The sequence below is a fragment of the Arvicanthis niloticus genome, chromosome 4 (assembly GCF_011762505.2).
Source record: "Arvicanthis niloticus isolate mArvNil1 chromosome 4, mArvNil1.pat.X, whole genome shotgun sequence".
Taxonomy (NCBI): Eukaryota; Metazoa; Chordata; class Mammalia; order Rodentia; family Muridae; genus Arvicanthis; species Arvicanthis niloticus.
In genome coordinates this window covers 12949134-12962245 of record NC_047661.1, presented here as the reverse complement: position 1 = coordinate 12962245, position 13112 = coordinate 12949134, and the positions used below count along the sequence as shown (strand labels likewise).

At 39.5% G+C, this 13112-nt stretch overlaps 1 protein-coding gene and 1 pseudogene across 4 annotated transcripts in view; one reads left to right on the top strand and one right to left on the bottom strand.

The window, feature by feature from the left end:
- Ect2 (epithelial cell transforming 2) overlaps nt 1-12890 on the top strand; it is a 55618-nt gene extending 42728 nt beyond the window's left edge. For 2 of the 4 annotated variants that reach the window (XM_034500852.2, XM_076932200.1), the window contains exons 22-24: nt 6605-6712; nt 8061-8204; nt 11622-12890. In XM_034500852.2, coding sequence (XP_034356743.1) covers nt 6605-6712; nt 8061-8204; nt 11622-11711 — 342 coding nt within the window. In that variant the 3' untranslated portion in view covers nt 11712-12890. The remainder of the gene's footprint in view (nt 1-6604; nt 6713-8060; nt 8205-11621) is intronic. The other 2 variants (XM_076932198.1, XM_076932199.1) reach the window with 1 other exon arrangement.
- Nucleotides 2581-2705, bottom strand: LOC117708046 (small nucleolar RNA SNORA17; annotated as a pseudogene).
- Nucleotides 12891-13112: the final 222 nt, after the last annotated feature.

Here is a 13112-nt window from a genome sequence, read left to right as displayed (position 1 = left end):
CAGTGTGGCTTATGCAGTCCTTTCTAGGTGGATAACTCTGTAACACTGAAATGCGAAGCTAATGGGAATTTTTGCTTAAAATGTAAGTATTGGCTTATTAGCTATAAGATGAGTAATCAGTAGAACTAAACTACAAGCAACAAATGCAGAACGTTTCAGATAATATAATTATCCACAAGATGGCAGCAAACATTTACTTATGTTCTGATTTATACTTACACCACAGGATTATTCCAATCTGTTGAAACATTTTTTTCTTAAGATTTGCTTATGCATTGACAGATTCGCTGACATCAGTAAGCTCTTTTCTGAGTTTAAGGTTTCACACATAGTAAAAAAATTTAAAGCCCCTACTTTAACTCTTATTTGAGAATATTTTGCCATGTTGAAGAAAGTTTGTTTCTAAATATGTATGTTCAAATGATATAAATATATGTGCAACTGGTATTTTTTAAAGCAGTTCTGATTCTTTGAATCAATATTTTTGTTGTTTTTTTTTCTAATTTCCTAGTCCCCTAAATAATAGACGCTTGCTCATTTTGCCGAAGTCTCTGATATGTAATCCCAGGGGTCCTCAGACCAGCAGCCACCTTCTTGCCTTAGCCTCCATATTCTAGGATTACCACAGCAGCTTGAGGCCGTTTAACTGAGTAAAATAAGTATGATTATTTTATTGTATATATACTGTTTCACTTATTGTGACCATTTGTAAATGAGTTAATAAAGCTTTCAGGATAAAAGAAAACTTTAAAACCATCCATGTGAAATTAAAGCCAAGAATAATGACTGATGGTTGTATAGCAAATAGGCATCTTTTTCCTCAGTCAAATCTTTACTGGATCTGTGTCAATTTCACATCATGAACTCCAATTCCACTCTTCTCCTCTCATACCTGCCTTCCATTCTTCTTCCACAATAGAGAAAAAAAAAAAATCTCCTCGTGGAAGCTGTCGTGTCACAGTGTGTCCCACAGTGTACCCTTTTGTTTATACTTTTTGCCTGTAAATGTTTGTTGTGCTTTGGTTTGCTTCCAGGCATCTGGCTTCTGCTACACTCTCAATACTGGAACCACTGGGATTCCTCTCAGATCTCCCGTTGTTGCCCTTTCAGCAATCCTGTGGTTTGGGATCTGTAGGAGTGGCCTCCTCATGTACTCCAACAGTTCATTGCTGGGATAGATGTTAGGGTGGGCCAACTCAGTGCCCTGGATTGGGACCTGAGCTTGTCAGCCTGCTGACTCTCCAATCTCACACCATTGGGCCAGCCAACCTCCCAGTCCCTCCCACCCCCACCAAAAAAAAAAAAAAATCAGGATGAGCTCTACTGTTGCAGCAGGTGAGGGATTGGGCCAGCTCTCTTGCCTGTCATAGGTGGCATGGCAAAAGTGGGGAAGGAGATCTCTCACTCAACAACACTGTATACAGACAAAGTGGCAGGGCTGGCTCTCCTGTGCTCACACTCTCAGGGATGGCTTATGTGCACACCGACCCCCAACCCCTGCCTCCCACCATCACCATGGTCATCTCTACTGTGCTGCCCAGGTGAAAGTGTACTGCCCCCTCTCCTAATTGCTGCAGCTGGTGAGGAACGGGGTCAATTCTGTTCTCATAACCCCCGTGTTAGGTTTCCGGCAGCCTACCAAAGGTGGCAGAGGTGAAATGGGGAGGAAACTATTTCTCCCTTATCCATGCCACTGCAAGGGAGTGGTGGAGGGGAGACAAGTGATAGGGCCAGCTCTCCTCATGTTCATCCACTGGTTAGCTCACCTGCAACTACTGCATCGTTGGGAATGGCACTCTCCCAGTGTATGGCAGCTGGCTAGGGTTGGGGGTCAGGTCTTCTACCTTCATACACCAGAGCCAGTTGTGCACAGCCCTTAGATATCAACATCTCCCTAAGAGGCATCTTGGATCAAGGGCATCTACCTGGCCTTTGGTAACAGAACCCCCCAGCTGCTGCAAGGCCATGGACCTAGACGCTCCCCGCCCCTCAGTTAGTTACAGCACAGTCCAGGATCCAGGTGACGTCATTGGTCATTCACATCAGGATGTTCCTCACTACCCCTGAGTCTCCAATTCTATCTCTTTTTATTGTGCCCCCACCCTTCTGTTTTTCTTTTTCTTCCATTTTTCCACCACTTACTTGCTCATCTTAGTGACTCTTGTGATCTCTGAGTATCTGGAGTCATCTCAGAAGTGGTCTTAGGAGCGCTTGCTATGCACATCTTGTGCATTATAGCGCTGGGCAAGGGCCATCTTGGGCATGGTCTGCTCCCCCAGGCCTTTGTGATGCCAGACTGGTGGTCATCTAAGGCTAGCTCCTTGTCCAGGCATTCTGGCACTGGTCTGGTGGTCAGCTCCTCACTGGGTCCACCTGAGTGGCCCCATCCGAGGGTAATGTGTCTCACTCCTGCCCCGGGGCCCATGGTTCCAGGTGCAGTTCATCTTGTATCCAGTTTGCTTCTCACCCTGGATGTCCATGTTGGCTTTTGAGGCACCAGACTGGTGATCATCTCAAGCTAGCTCCCCATCTGGGACTCCTGGCACCAACATCAGACTGGTGATTATCCCAGACTTGCTTTTTTTCAGGGAATGGGAATCATTTAAATGTTTACAAATCAGAACAGAGTGAAGGCATGGCCTGTCTCTCTGCCATCTACTGATGCACATGGGACATAGCAGCCACACTTGTCTTTTAGGGGCAGGGCATCAAATCTTTGTGTTATCTCTGCTCTCTAATTATATGATGCCTCCTGTGTTTTCAGAATATAAAATGTATCTCTAACACACACCCCCCACACCCTTTTAATGCCAACAGTATAGTTTTACAAATAAATGATCTTAAGTGTTGTCATCTTTTGCCAATCTAGTTAGTCTAGAATGCCCTATGCTATCATTTAGTATTTTTGCCACTAACTCAATGTTTCTAATGTACCATGTGTGTGCAGTGCCTGTAGAGGCCAGAAGAAGCTGTTTGATCCCCAGAAGCGGAGTTAGCAGATGGTTCTAAGTTGCATGTGGGTGCTGGGAAACATGACTAAGTCCTGTGCAAGAGTAGTAATACTCTTTACTGCTGAGCCGGCCCTCAGACCCCAGAGTCTTAAGATTTAAACTTCTTCATTGTAAAGAACATGTATTATATTTATTGTAAATAAAAGCATATAATGACTGCATTTATTTTTGTAGGCTTTGTTTGCACAGCTATGAAGTTACACCCCCATTGGGAGGCAGTGCACTGCTGCAGTGTACACTTGATGTGTGGTGCTGTATGTAAAGCAGGGCAGGGAGCAGAACCTCACTGTTAACTGTAGCCAGAGGTGTGTGTGCTCACTGAGCGCCAGTCACTGCTGAGGAGGTTAGACAGCTCGGGCCTGTCAGGACCCTGAACAGCCCAGTAAAGTAGTGAAAGCTCACAGTGTGTCAGTACTTGCCTTTAATGACATCTCAGTAACATTTGTTATGAAATGTGTAGGAATCATCTATTAAGAAACATGCAAACTATTTTAAGAAGTTTGTATTTGAGTAGGATTATAGTTCAATGGTAGAGGGTTCATCTTGACAATTTCCAAGACCTTTCAATAGCTAGCACAAAAATAATGAAACAGAAATCTGCAATATTGAGCCCTTGATTATTCCTAAGAATGTTAATACACAGGTGTTGATTCATCTCTAATTAGTTTACGGATTTCATCTGTCTCTAAAATCCTGTGGAAAACTTTCAAAATTCGACAGAATGATCCCTAAGATAATTTCTAAAGAAAATACAGTGATAGCTAGAAAATTTAGTAGTGCTACTACTATTTGAAATACTAAATTATGCTTAAGGTTTAAATGTGGCATGTGTTTATTTGGGGGAGTGGATGTGTAAGCCACTGTGCTCTTGTGAAGGAAGCCAGGAGGACAGCTCAGAGGAGTACGTTCTTTCTTTCCACCACAATGGTTCTGGGGGGATTGAAATCCGGCATCAGGCTTACAGACAGACACCTTACTCACTGGTTTCATTTTTCTGGCCCTAAAATTGTACTTTAAAAAATGTTATAGCAATCAGAATGTATTGTACTGTTTTAAAGTTTATATATGAACCTATAGGAAGAGTAAGATAACAAAAAACATATTACACAGATGGATGTTTTGCCTGTGTGTATGTTTGGGCATTCAGTGTACAAGGAGGCCAGCGAGGGCATTGGATCTCCAGGCACTGTAGTTACAGACGGTTGTGAGCTGACGGGTGGGAGTTTGGAATCACACTCAGGTCCTCGGGAAAGCAGGCTATACTCTTCAGCTCCAGAATAGATGGTCTTGAAGTAAGGCTATCGTATTAGTGTAGACCATAGCTAAAGTTATTAGCCCATGGAACTACAAACATTTGTTAAGTATTTAGAACTTAGATGTATATTCTATTTCTTTCCACATAAATTATAAATGTAAGTTAAGTGTGAAAAAAGTGAGACCATTTAAAAAACAAATACATGTGGCGTGTATTGCCTCTTTTAAGCAGGACTTGGTAAGACAGAAAGGATATAAGGAAAGGATATAATGAGGTGTCTGTATGTTAATAAGGAGTGTGAAATAAAAATGGGCAACAATACTTTAACTTTTTTTAAGATACAGATACCTGCAAGTACTATTATCTGTTGGGGTTGGATTAATCTGTAATTTAGCAGATGTGTCAAATGGAAAGTGTCTGAAGGAGGCAGAATGACTTGCTTTTTTGCTTTTAATTTTAAAAGATTCATCTTATTTCTAGCTACGTGTACGCGTGCGTGCGTGCGTGCATGCGTGTGTGTGTGTGTGTGTGTGTGTGTGTGTGTGTATGTGTGTGTCTGTGTGTGTGTGTCTGTGTCTGTGTGTATCTGTGTGTGGAGGTGTGTGCTTGTGAAGGGAAATGGGGGACGGAATAGCATCGAGTCTCTGGGCTGGAGTTACGACAGATGGGAGCCTCCAGACAGCAGTACTGAGGACTACACGCTGGCTTCTGCTACAGCGGTGTGTGAATTAACAGCTGGGCTACATCTCCGGCCCCAAGTGTGACTATCTTCATGAAGAAACTAAGAAAGCTTTAGCAAAATAAGCTATTTGGCTGTCAATGGTGGAGTGCAAAATAGGCATACATATTTGACTTTTGTTATGTTTTAAATAGCCATTTGTGATTGTAGGACATGCTGTTTAATATGTTGTGCTTGTGGTTTGCTGAGTACTCTCAGGCTTTCTTCTTGTAAGTGCTTTGCCTAGACATGCCAGATACTTTCTCCACTGTCTCTGTGTGTGTGTGTGTGTGTGTGTGTGTGTGTGTGTGTGTGTGTATGGGGAAACTTTCAGAAAAAAAATCTTTCACAAGATGGTATATAGTTCTGCAGTTGCAGACTAGTAGTGCTAACTTGTGGCTTCTCAGTTCCTGAAGAATGAGGTCATTGATCTTTTTTTAGTCTAAATTTATGGATTTAAAGTGAAAACCTTTAATAGGAATAATGGGTAAACTTCCCTTTGAAAGTCCAAGTGATCTTTGTAATTACTTGGAGAAGGGCTGGCTGGTACTTTAGAAGTGGTGGGGTCTGGGAAAATGGAGCCAATAAATGAGGCGGACTAGAGTCTTATACAGTAGCTTTATTCAGAGCATTAGACAATTTATTATAGCCCTGAAGGTTAAGACGAGCCCTGTGAATAAATTGTACAGTCATACAGATAAGCTCCAGGTGACAAAGACATGTTTTTCCATAGAGACATAAACAGATAATAGCCAGTTGTACTGAATAATCTGAAGTAAACTCACTCCTATCCACCACACCTGGGAGGGACATGAAAACAGTGCAAGAACAGTTCCATGTTTTGAAGAAACTGAGGTCACAAGACTTTTGACTTGCTTTCTTAGAGTTGTCTCACAAGCGTTCAGAATTCCCCTTGTATGACTCCAGTTCTTGGACGTGTTCTGACAAAGGTTATCTTGTTTTAAGGGTAATTTTGGTCCATGATTCTTAACTTACTCTAGGAGGGGCTTTTTCTCCATGGGAATGTACTCTATAATCTGTGAGCCCTCTTCTTTGGAAAGAGCATTTTGCTCATATTTATACAAAATATTTGCACAGTTTCCAGGGTGTAACATACACCCTGATATCTAGCTGCTGTTTCTGTAGGGACTTAGGATGTCGGGCCAGAACTTCTAATTTAGATTTCTTCCCGACACAAACTGAGGACGAAAGTCAGGTGTGAGTCTCTTAAGGAAAGTGTGTGTTTTGTTGGTTTTGAGGCATCAATTTAAAAGATCATTCACTGTTTTAAATAATGTTCAGCTTTAGGGTTATTAGTAAGATTTTATATGGATGAATTCCCTGTTTGAGTTATGTGGTCTATGGTAAACTGTTGGTTTACACAATAATTATTTTTCATTATCCTCAAGCAACTGTTTTTCAGGGTAGAAATGAAGTACACTACAGTTTGGGTGACACATGGATCAGGTCCAGGACGTATTACCACTGGGCCACATCCCAGCCCGTGATACACGTCTGCAGTAGCTTCATTTGTAAATGTTACCATGTGTGGGAGTGTGCATGAGTACTTAATGGTTTGATTTTAGAAACAGTTGGTTTTTGAATTTGATTTTTCAACAGGAGAATCTTATGTATGCGGCTGATCCAGAGTCCTTTGAAGTAAATACAAAAGACATGGATAGTACATTGAGTCGAGCATCTAGAGCGATCAGAAAGACTTCAAAAAAGGCGAGTTCTATTGAGATTCTGGACATCTCTCTAAAATGTGCTTTTCATATTAAATTAAAAGAATGCTGCCTTCAACACCAATAATAGAATAGTCTAGAGCTGTTGTGAGGACCTGAGTTCTGTCTCTAGAACCTATGGAGCCAGGCATTGAGACATTGATAGTCCTAGGTCTGGAGAGACAGTCAGGAGCATTCTTGGAGTTCAGTGGTCAGTTAGTGTAGCCTATTTCCTGAGTTCCCTGGCAGTAGAGATGCCATCTTTAACAAGAAAAAATTAGAAAGCACCTGATACACATCAGAGGGCACACATGCATGCACACACACACACACCACGCACGTGCACACACACAGGCACACACACACTCATCAGTCTACAACAAACTGATCTACAGTACTTGGAAATGACTCACAGATCACATTTCATAATGTTCAGTGACTTCTTTGTCACGGCACTTACAAACAGCTTGTTGCATTCTTGTTGCAATGACTGTTGTATGAACCAGACCTGAGTGAGTTGTTGGTGTTTTAGATATAAATGCATTTACATTCATCTTAAATAATGCCAAAAATGGTTTTCAACAGAGCATGACTTGAGGTAGGAAACCTAGGATTTATTCATGTAATCATCTTATATTAGAAATGGGAAGTAGACGTGAGCTGGGTATGCTGGTGCACACCTTAATACCAGTACTTGAGAGGCAGAGGCGGGTGGGTCTCTGAGTTCCAGGCCTGCCTGGGGGCTGTGTAGAGAGAATATGTCTCCAAAAAAAAAACCCAAAAAGAGTAGGAGTTTCAGAGAGCCAGAGGACATTTGCAGCCTTATAGCTGTGTTTTGTTTCCCTTTGAAAGGGAGGCCCTGTTCTACCTTTGTATCTGCCCTCACTTAACACATGTAACATAGTAGACAAACTAGGTACAGTATGATTCAGAAACTCCTTCACTTGCAGTAAAGAAACTGGCGTTTAAGTGGTTTTGGATTGCACATCTACACTGTGGCAGAATAAGAAAATCCTTAGCTGAGGTTTAGCTGAGGATAAAGCACACAGAAGTCCTGGGTCCAGTCCCAGCCCTACAAACAGGAAAATAGAAAACAAGCAGCACAACAAGCCCTACGTACTTGTGTCCTATTAGCGACCTTCCTCCCCGCTCTCTCCCATTGGAGTTGAGTGCTCCGACCTGCAGGAGGGGATAGTCTAGCACACGTCATTTCTCACTGTATGTACCAGAGAGAATTCGACCACATCCTATTGTGGAAAGTGACAGATTGTTGGCTTTCTTTATTTAGTGGATTTTTATGGACATCTTAAGTTTATTTATCTGTAACTAATACTAATGCTTTTAAACTTCAGGTTACAAGGGCATTCTCTTTTTCCAAAACTCCCAAGAGAACCCTGCGGATGGCTCTTTCATCATCCCATAGCTCAGAGGGAAGGAGTCCTCCGAGTAGTGGCAAACTTGCTGTGAGCCGTCTGTCCAGCACATCATCCTTAGCAGTAAGTATTGGCTTAATGTGGTAGGACCTTCTTAGATGCATACGATGGTGTACTTTAATAATATAAAGCAATCTTCTATTTTTTTTTTAACTTTTAGATAGTTTTTAATTGAAAGGTTTAGATTAGCTTATGAAGTAATGGAGTTTGTTTTATTTTCTAAACATCTAACTTTTATTTTACTAAACATCTAACTTTATTTTATAAAAGCAACTGAAAGATTCCCCTCACCCCTTTATTTTTAGACAGGGTCTATGTAGCCTTTGCTATCATGGAACTACTATGTAGAACAGGCTGGCCTCAAACTCTCAGATCTGCCTGTCTCCCTTAGCCTCCCAAATGCTGGAATCAAAGGTATATACACCCATGCCCAGCTAAGAGTCTCCTTTTATTTAGTTAGATGCATACCTACTATATAGTTTATTAGATGTGAAAGTTTTGTTATACCTCTCACATAATTCTAATTTCCTTAAGAAGAGAAGCCTGTTTTGGCCTGGCTTTTCACTTTATAAATGTTATATTTCTATTTGATGAGTTCCAATAACATTGGGCTAAGGTTTAATTTCTTTTCAATTGGCTTGATGTATAGGATGTAATCTCTGCAACTGAAGTACAGAGATTTCTCTGGAATGTAAAGTCAGGCCGGTACTTAGGTGTTCCTGAACAGTCTGCATACAGTTTTGGAATGATTAGGTGCAGACATTTTTTTTGTAGCAGTGTCACATCATCAAAGTAACCGTGTTCTTACTGAATGATTAGTAACTTGAGCTACAAAGGCTCGGGAGATCAAGTGGCTGTCGGGTCAGTAATGCTCACCTCAGAGAACAATTATATAATCGAAATTATATAATTTATATGTATATAAATTATATATAAAATAATGCACAGGTGAGTAATAGTTAAAGAGCATGAAAACCCAAGTTTTCAAAGGCTTGTTTTGGTGTTTACCACTGTGTAACTTGTAGCAAGTTTTACTAAAGATCTGCTTCACTTTTCACAGTAAACAAATCTACAGTACTGGCGAGGGTCAACTAAATGTATGTTACATGCTTAGTATCTGGGGCGTGATGTGCTCTAATATTAATGAGTAGTTAGTTTTGTGTCATACAGAACTAATACAGATAGGAACTAATACAGGGAAAAGTTATCTTTTAAAAGCTAGTTGAAGTCTTTAACACTCGAAAGAGTTAGAGCCAAAACTGAGTGTGTTTGTAAACACATGCAGAGTAGGGCTGGTGACACAGCTCATTTGGTAGGTGTTTGTCTCAGGTGCACAAGGCACCCAGCACATGCTAACCACACACCGGCGGTCCCATTGGAGTGGAGGCAGAGCCACAAGTCCTAGGTCAGCCTTTATGTAGCTATGGAAAGGATTCTGTCTTTAAAAAAAAAATTTTAGACAGGAAAAGAAAATGAAAAAAAAAATGTGTGCAAAATTGTAAACACAATGCAGACAAGCATTTGTTTGTTAGATTAAACATCTTCTCAAGGCCAAAGGTTTATCTTGTGTTATTTTTGTTGTAAATAATGTAAATGCCATTGCCTTTAAATCACAGTAAATGATGTTTAAAAAAGGAATTGTAGAAAATTTATATTTCTTGTAATACTTTAATACAATGTACAGGAGAAGTATCTAAACTATCTTAAGACTTCCACACTCTCTCCTCGGTGGCCTGTCCTGTTCTAACCCTCAGTCTGTTTCTATATGCCATGATGGATTAGGTCCATGCTGAGTGCTAAGGTCCCACTGCTGGGCATGCTCAGTACTCCACGTGTCCATCTCCATACCGTCCTGCCTCCCCAGCTCGGGTTTTCAGAATTACTGGAAGAAAGTAACTAATTGTTTTTTCTTTTCCAAATTTCAAAAAAAAAAAAAAAAAGCCAACGCTGACATTTGTGAATAACTAGGAGCTTCGCCAAACAGTAGTGGAGACCAGTCTCATGGAGTTTGATGGGAGCTCCTTATAGTTGAAACTTGTATTTGTGGAAGAAAAGGAAACACTCTTTCTCCATTGAATCACTTTCTGTGGGTTGGGTCTTTTGAATTCACAACATTATTGTTGCTTTGAATTGATAGTAAGTTAGATTAAATAGGCATTGCATATTGCCAAATAAAGATGGTTTTACAAAAATGAAGTTCACAAGAAGCAGGTTTTATTAAGCATTTTCTCTGTTAGGAGAATGCTCATCTAAAGGAGTGCAGTGACACATTTGTGGCTGTTTATAGTAAATGATAAACTGCCTGAGGAGGGGGAGAATTTCCTACTGAAGTCCTTGTCGTATCACTTGAGTGCTTTATTTTAGTGATTTTACTCCCTTTGGATGAGAACAGAGCCAGTTGGCCCTGGGTTTAGGTATAGTTAGCCGTTTATATGCTTGTTTTAAAAAAGTAGACTTTTAGTTTATCTTGATTATACCCACTCTTGGGCTTTAACCTTCTGCATGTTTTGGGCATAGTTTAAGATTCTAATGATGATTAACTTTGACCTTTGAAAGAATAAGCTTAGATTGCTCAGCAATTTCATAATAATTGTTACTCAGAATGCTGTGGTTCTATTCAGTTTTCACGTGGAGTTAAAATATACACCTATGAAAATGCACACATATACATATAGGAATTTTGCATCTAATGCAACAACACTCTTTGGGAATATATGACTTAGTTTTAAATGATTTCCATGATGTCTTTTTTTTTTTAAAGATTTATTTCTTTATTCTATGTATATGTGTGCACCATTGCTCTCTTCTGATAAATCAGAAGAGGGCGTCAGATCTCGTTACACATGGTTGCTGGGAATTGAACTCAGAACCTCTGGAAGAGCAGTCGGTGCTCTTAACCACTGAGCTATGTCTTCAGCCGCCACGATGTCATTTTTATCCTTCCTAATTTTGCTTTAATAATCCAGAAGAGAGGCCTGGAGAAGAGGACTCAGCAGTTAAGACATTTCCTGCTCTTTCAGAGTAACCAAGTTTGGTTCCCAGGACCCATGTGAGGTAGCACACACCACACCACACACACTTACCTTAAAGCATCTGTGCAGTCTAAGTTGCTAAGCCTCCAAGTCAGAGGACCCAAGTTTTTAACTAAAGAACCTCCTGACTCTCACAGACTTAACACTGAGGCATCAGTGCCTCACAGAAGAAAAGACACCAGTGCTGTTACTAAGCCAGCATCTTCTGGTGAAGTTAATTAACATCTGCTGAATCAGTCAGTCATCTAGCTTTTGTTTGAGAATGCTAAGCTAGTTTTAATTGTGTTTTATTCTGACTCCTTTTCTTTTATATTTAAAGAGACTGGAACTGCTAGTGTCTAGATTGTCATGTTAATTAGTAGGGGGTAAGAATGGTAGGCATGGCTCTGAACTCTGCTACAAGTTTTGAGAAAGAAAATGTAAATTATATTTGTCTTGTCTTTTATAGGGTATTCCATCTCCCTCTCTTGTCAGCCTCCCTTCTTTCTTTGAACGGAGAAGTCATACATTAAGTCGATCTACAACTCACTTGATATGAAACTTAAATGCTGTGGGATCTCATACTTCAATAAGATGCTGACTGACTTACATGGTACTTGGAATTAGCACTTGGTAAAAGTTGTAGAGAAGATAAGAAGTAACACTAACCAACACTGTTTGATTTTCTTGAAGTACATTTTTCAAGATAGTCTATGTAAAAAAAAAAATACTAACCTTGATGTAATTTATCTCTTTGTTTGAATCTCACATCTGAAGACCAGTGACTTAAGTTATTTTTGATAATCAGTTCCTTTGTAACCCTGATACAGTAAACTATTGGTGGGTGCAAAATACTATTGTGTATTTGTATAGTATCTTGAATGAATTTTTGGAAGTACATATTTGTGTATCTCAGTTTGTACAGAGACTAAACAGCAATTCAATACTTGCTAAATAAAAACCTCTGATTAAATTCTAGAGGCTTGTTCAGTTGGATTGTTTGATGTACGTAACTGCTCTTTTGCGGTTTATTTTCTTTTAAAATAAGAGACCTAACACATAAATTTTAGAAGATACATTATTAACTATATATTAATATCATTTGGATTTTTTTTTGCAAATTGAGATAAGGAGAAAGATTACAAAACACTGTATATGTTACGAAGGTAAGATATTAGTATGTACTTTATAATTGTTTCAGAGACTTTTACTTTCTTGTTCTAGACACTAGCAAATCTTGATTTAGTTTTGACCACTGTATTGAATTTATTTCAAAGGATAAGACCATGGGAAAACTATGTTAAGAATTGCTTCTGTTCTCTGTACAGTTGTTTTGAAGTTGTCTTAGTTTTGCTAATCGCCTGTGAAATACATAGATATAATCTTTGGTCAACTTTTTATTCTGGTCATATCATTAAATATAAGATTGGAAATTTATTGTCAAAAGTTTTGGGACTCTGCCATTATCTTCTGCAGTAATGTTTCTTACACTCAGCAATACAGCATGACTGGGTTCCTATGGCCAAGTGCGTTTTATTTCCTACATGTTCAAGGGAGTATTACAAGTCTCCTTGTTACATAATTTTCAGTAATCTGCGTTAATAGTTTAACTGACTGGATTTTTTTTTCTATACCATGTATGTGCCACTTCACAGGTTAGTAAATGACCTTGTTTTGCTATATTTTAAAAGCAGTTATATTAGCAAGAACTTTGTAAATAAATAGCTTTAAAATACAAGTATCTTTTATGTGTCCTGTCCTAATTTCTTTAGAGAAGTTTTCATAGACACATATGAATGCTTCTTTAGTCTCTGGACTGCTTTGTATTTATCTTATTCATGTGTTTCACTAATGACTTTGAGTATTTGTATACTGGGCTATGTGTAGTATCGGGGGCGTTAAGCTCAACTTTACAGAAGGGTGTAAATCTGTATTACATTTAAAATTTGTGTTTATGTCT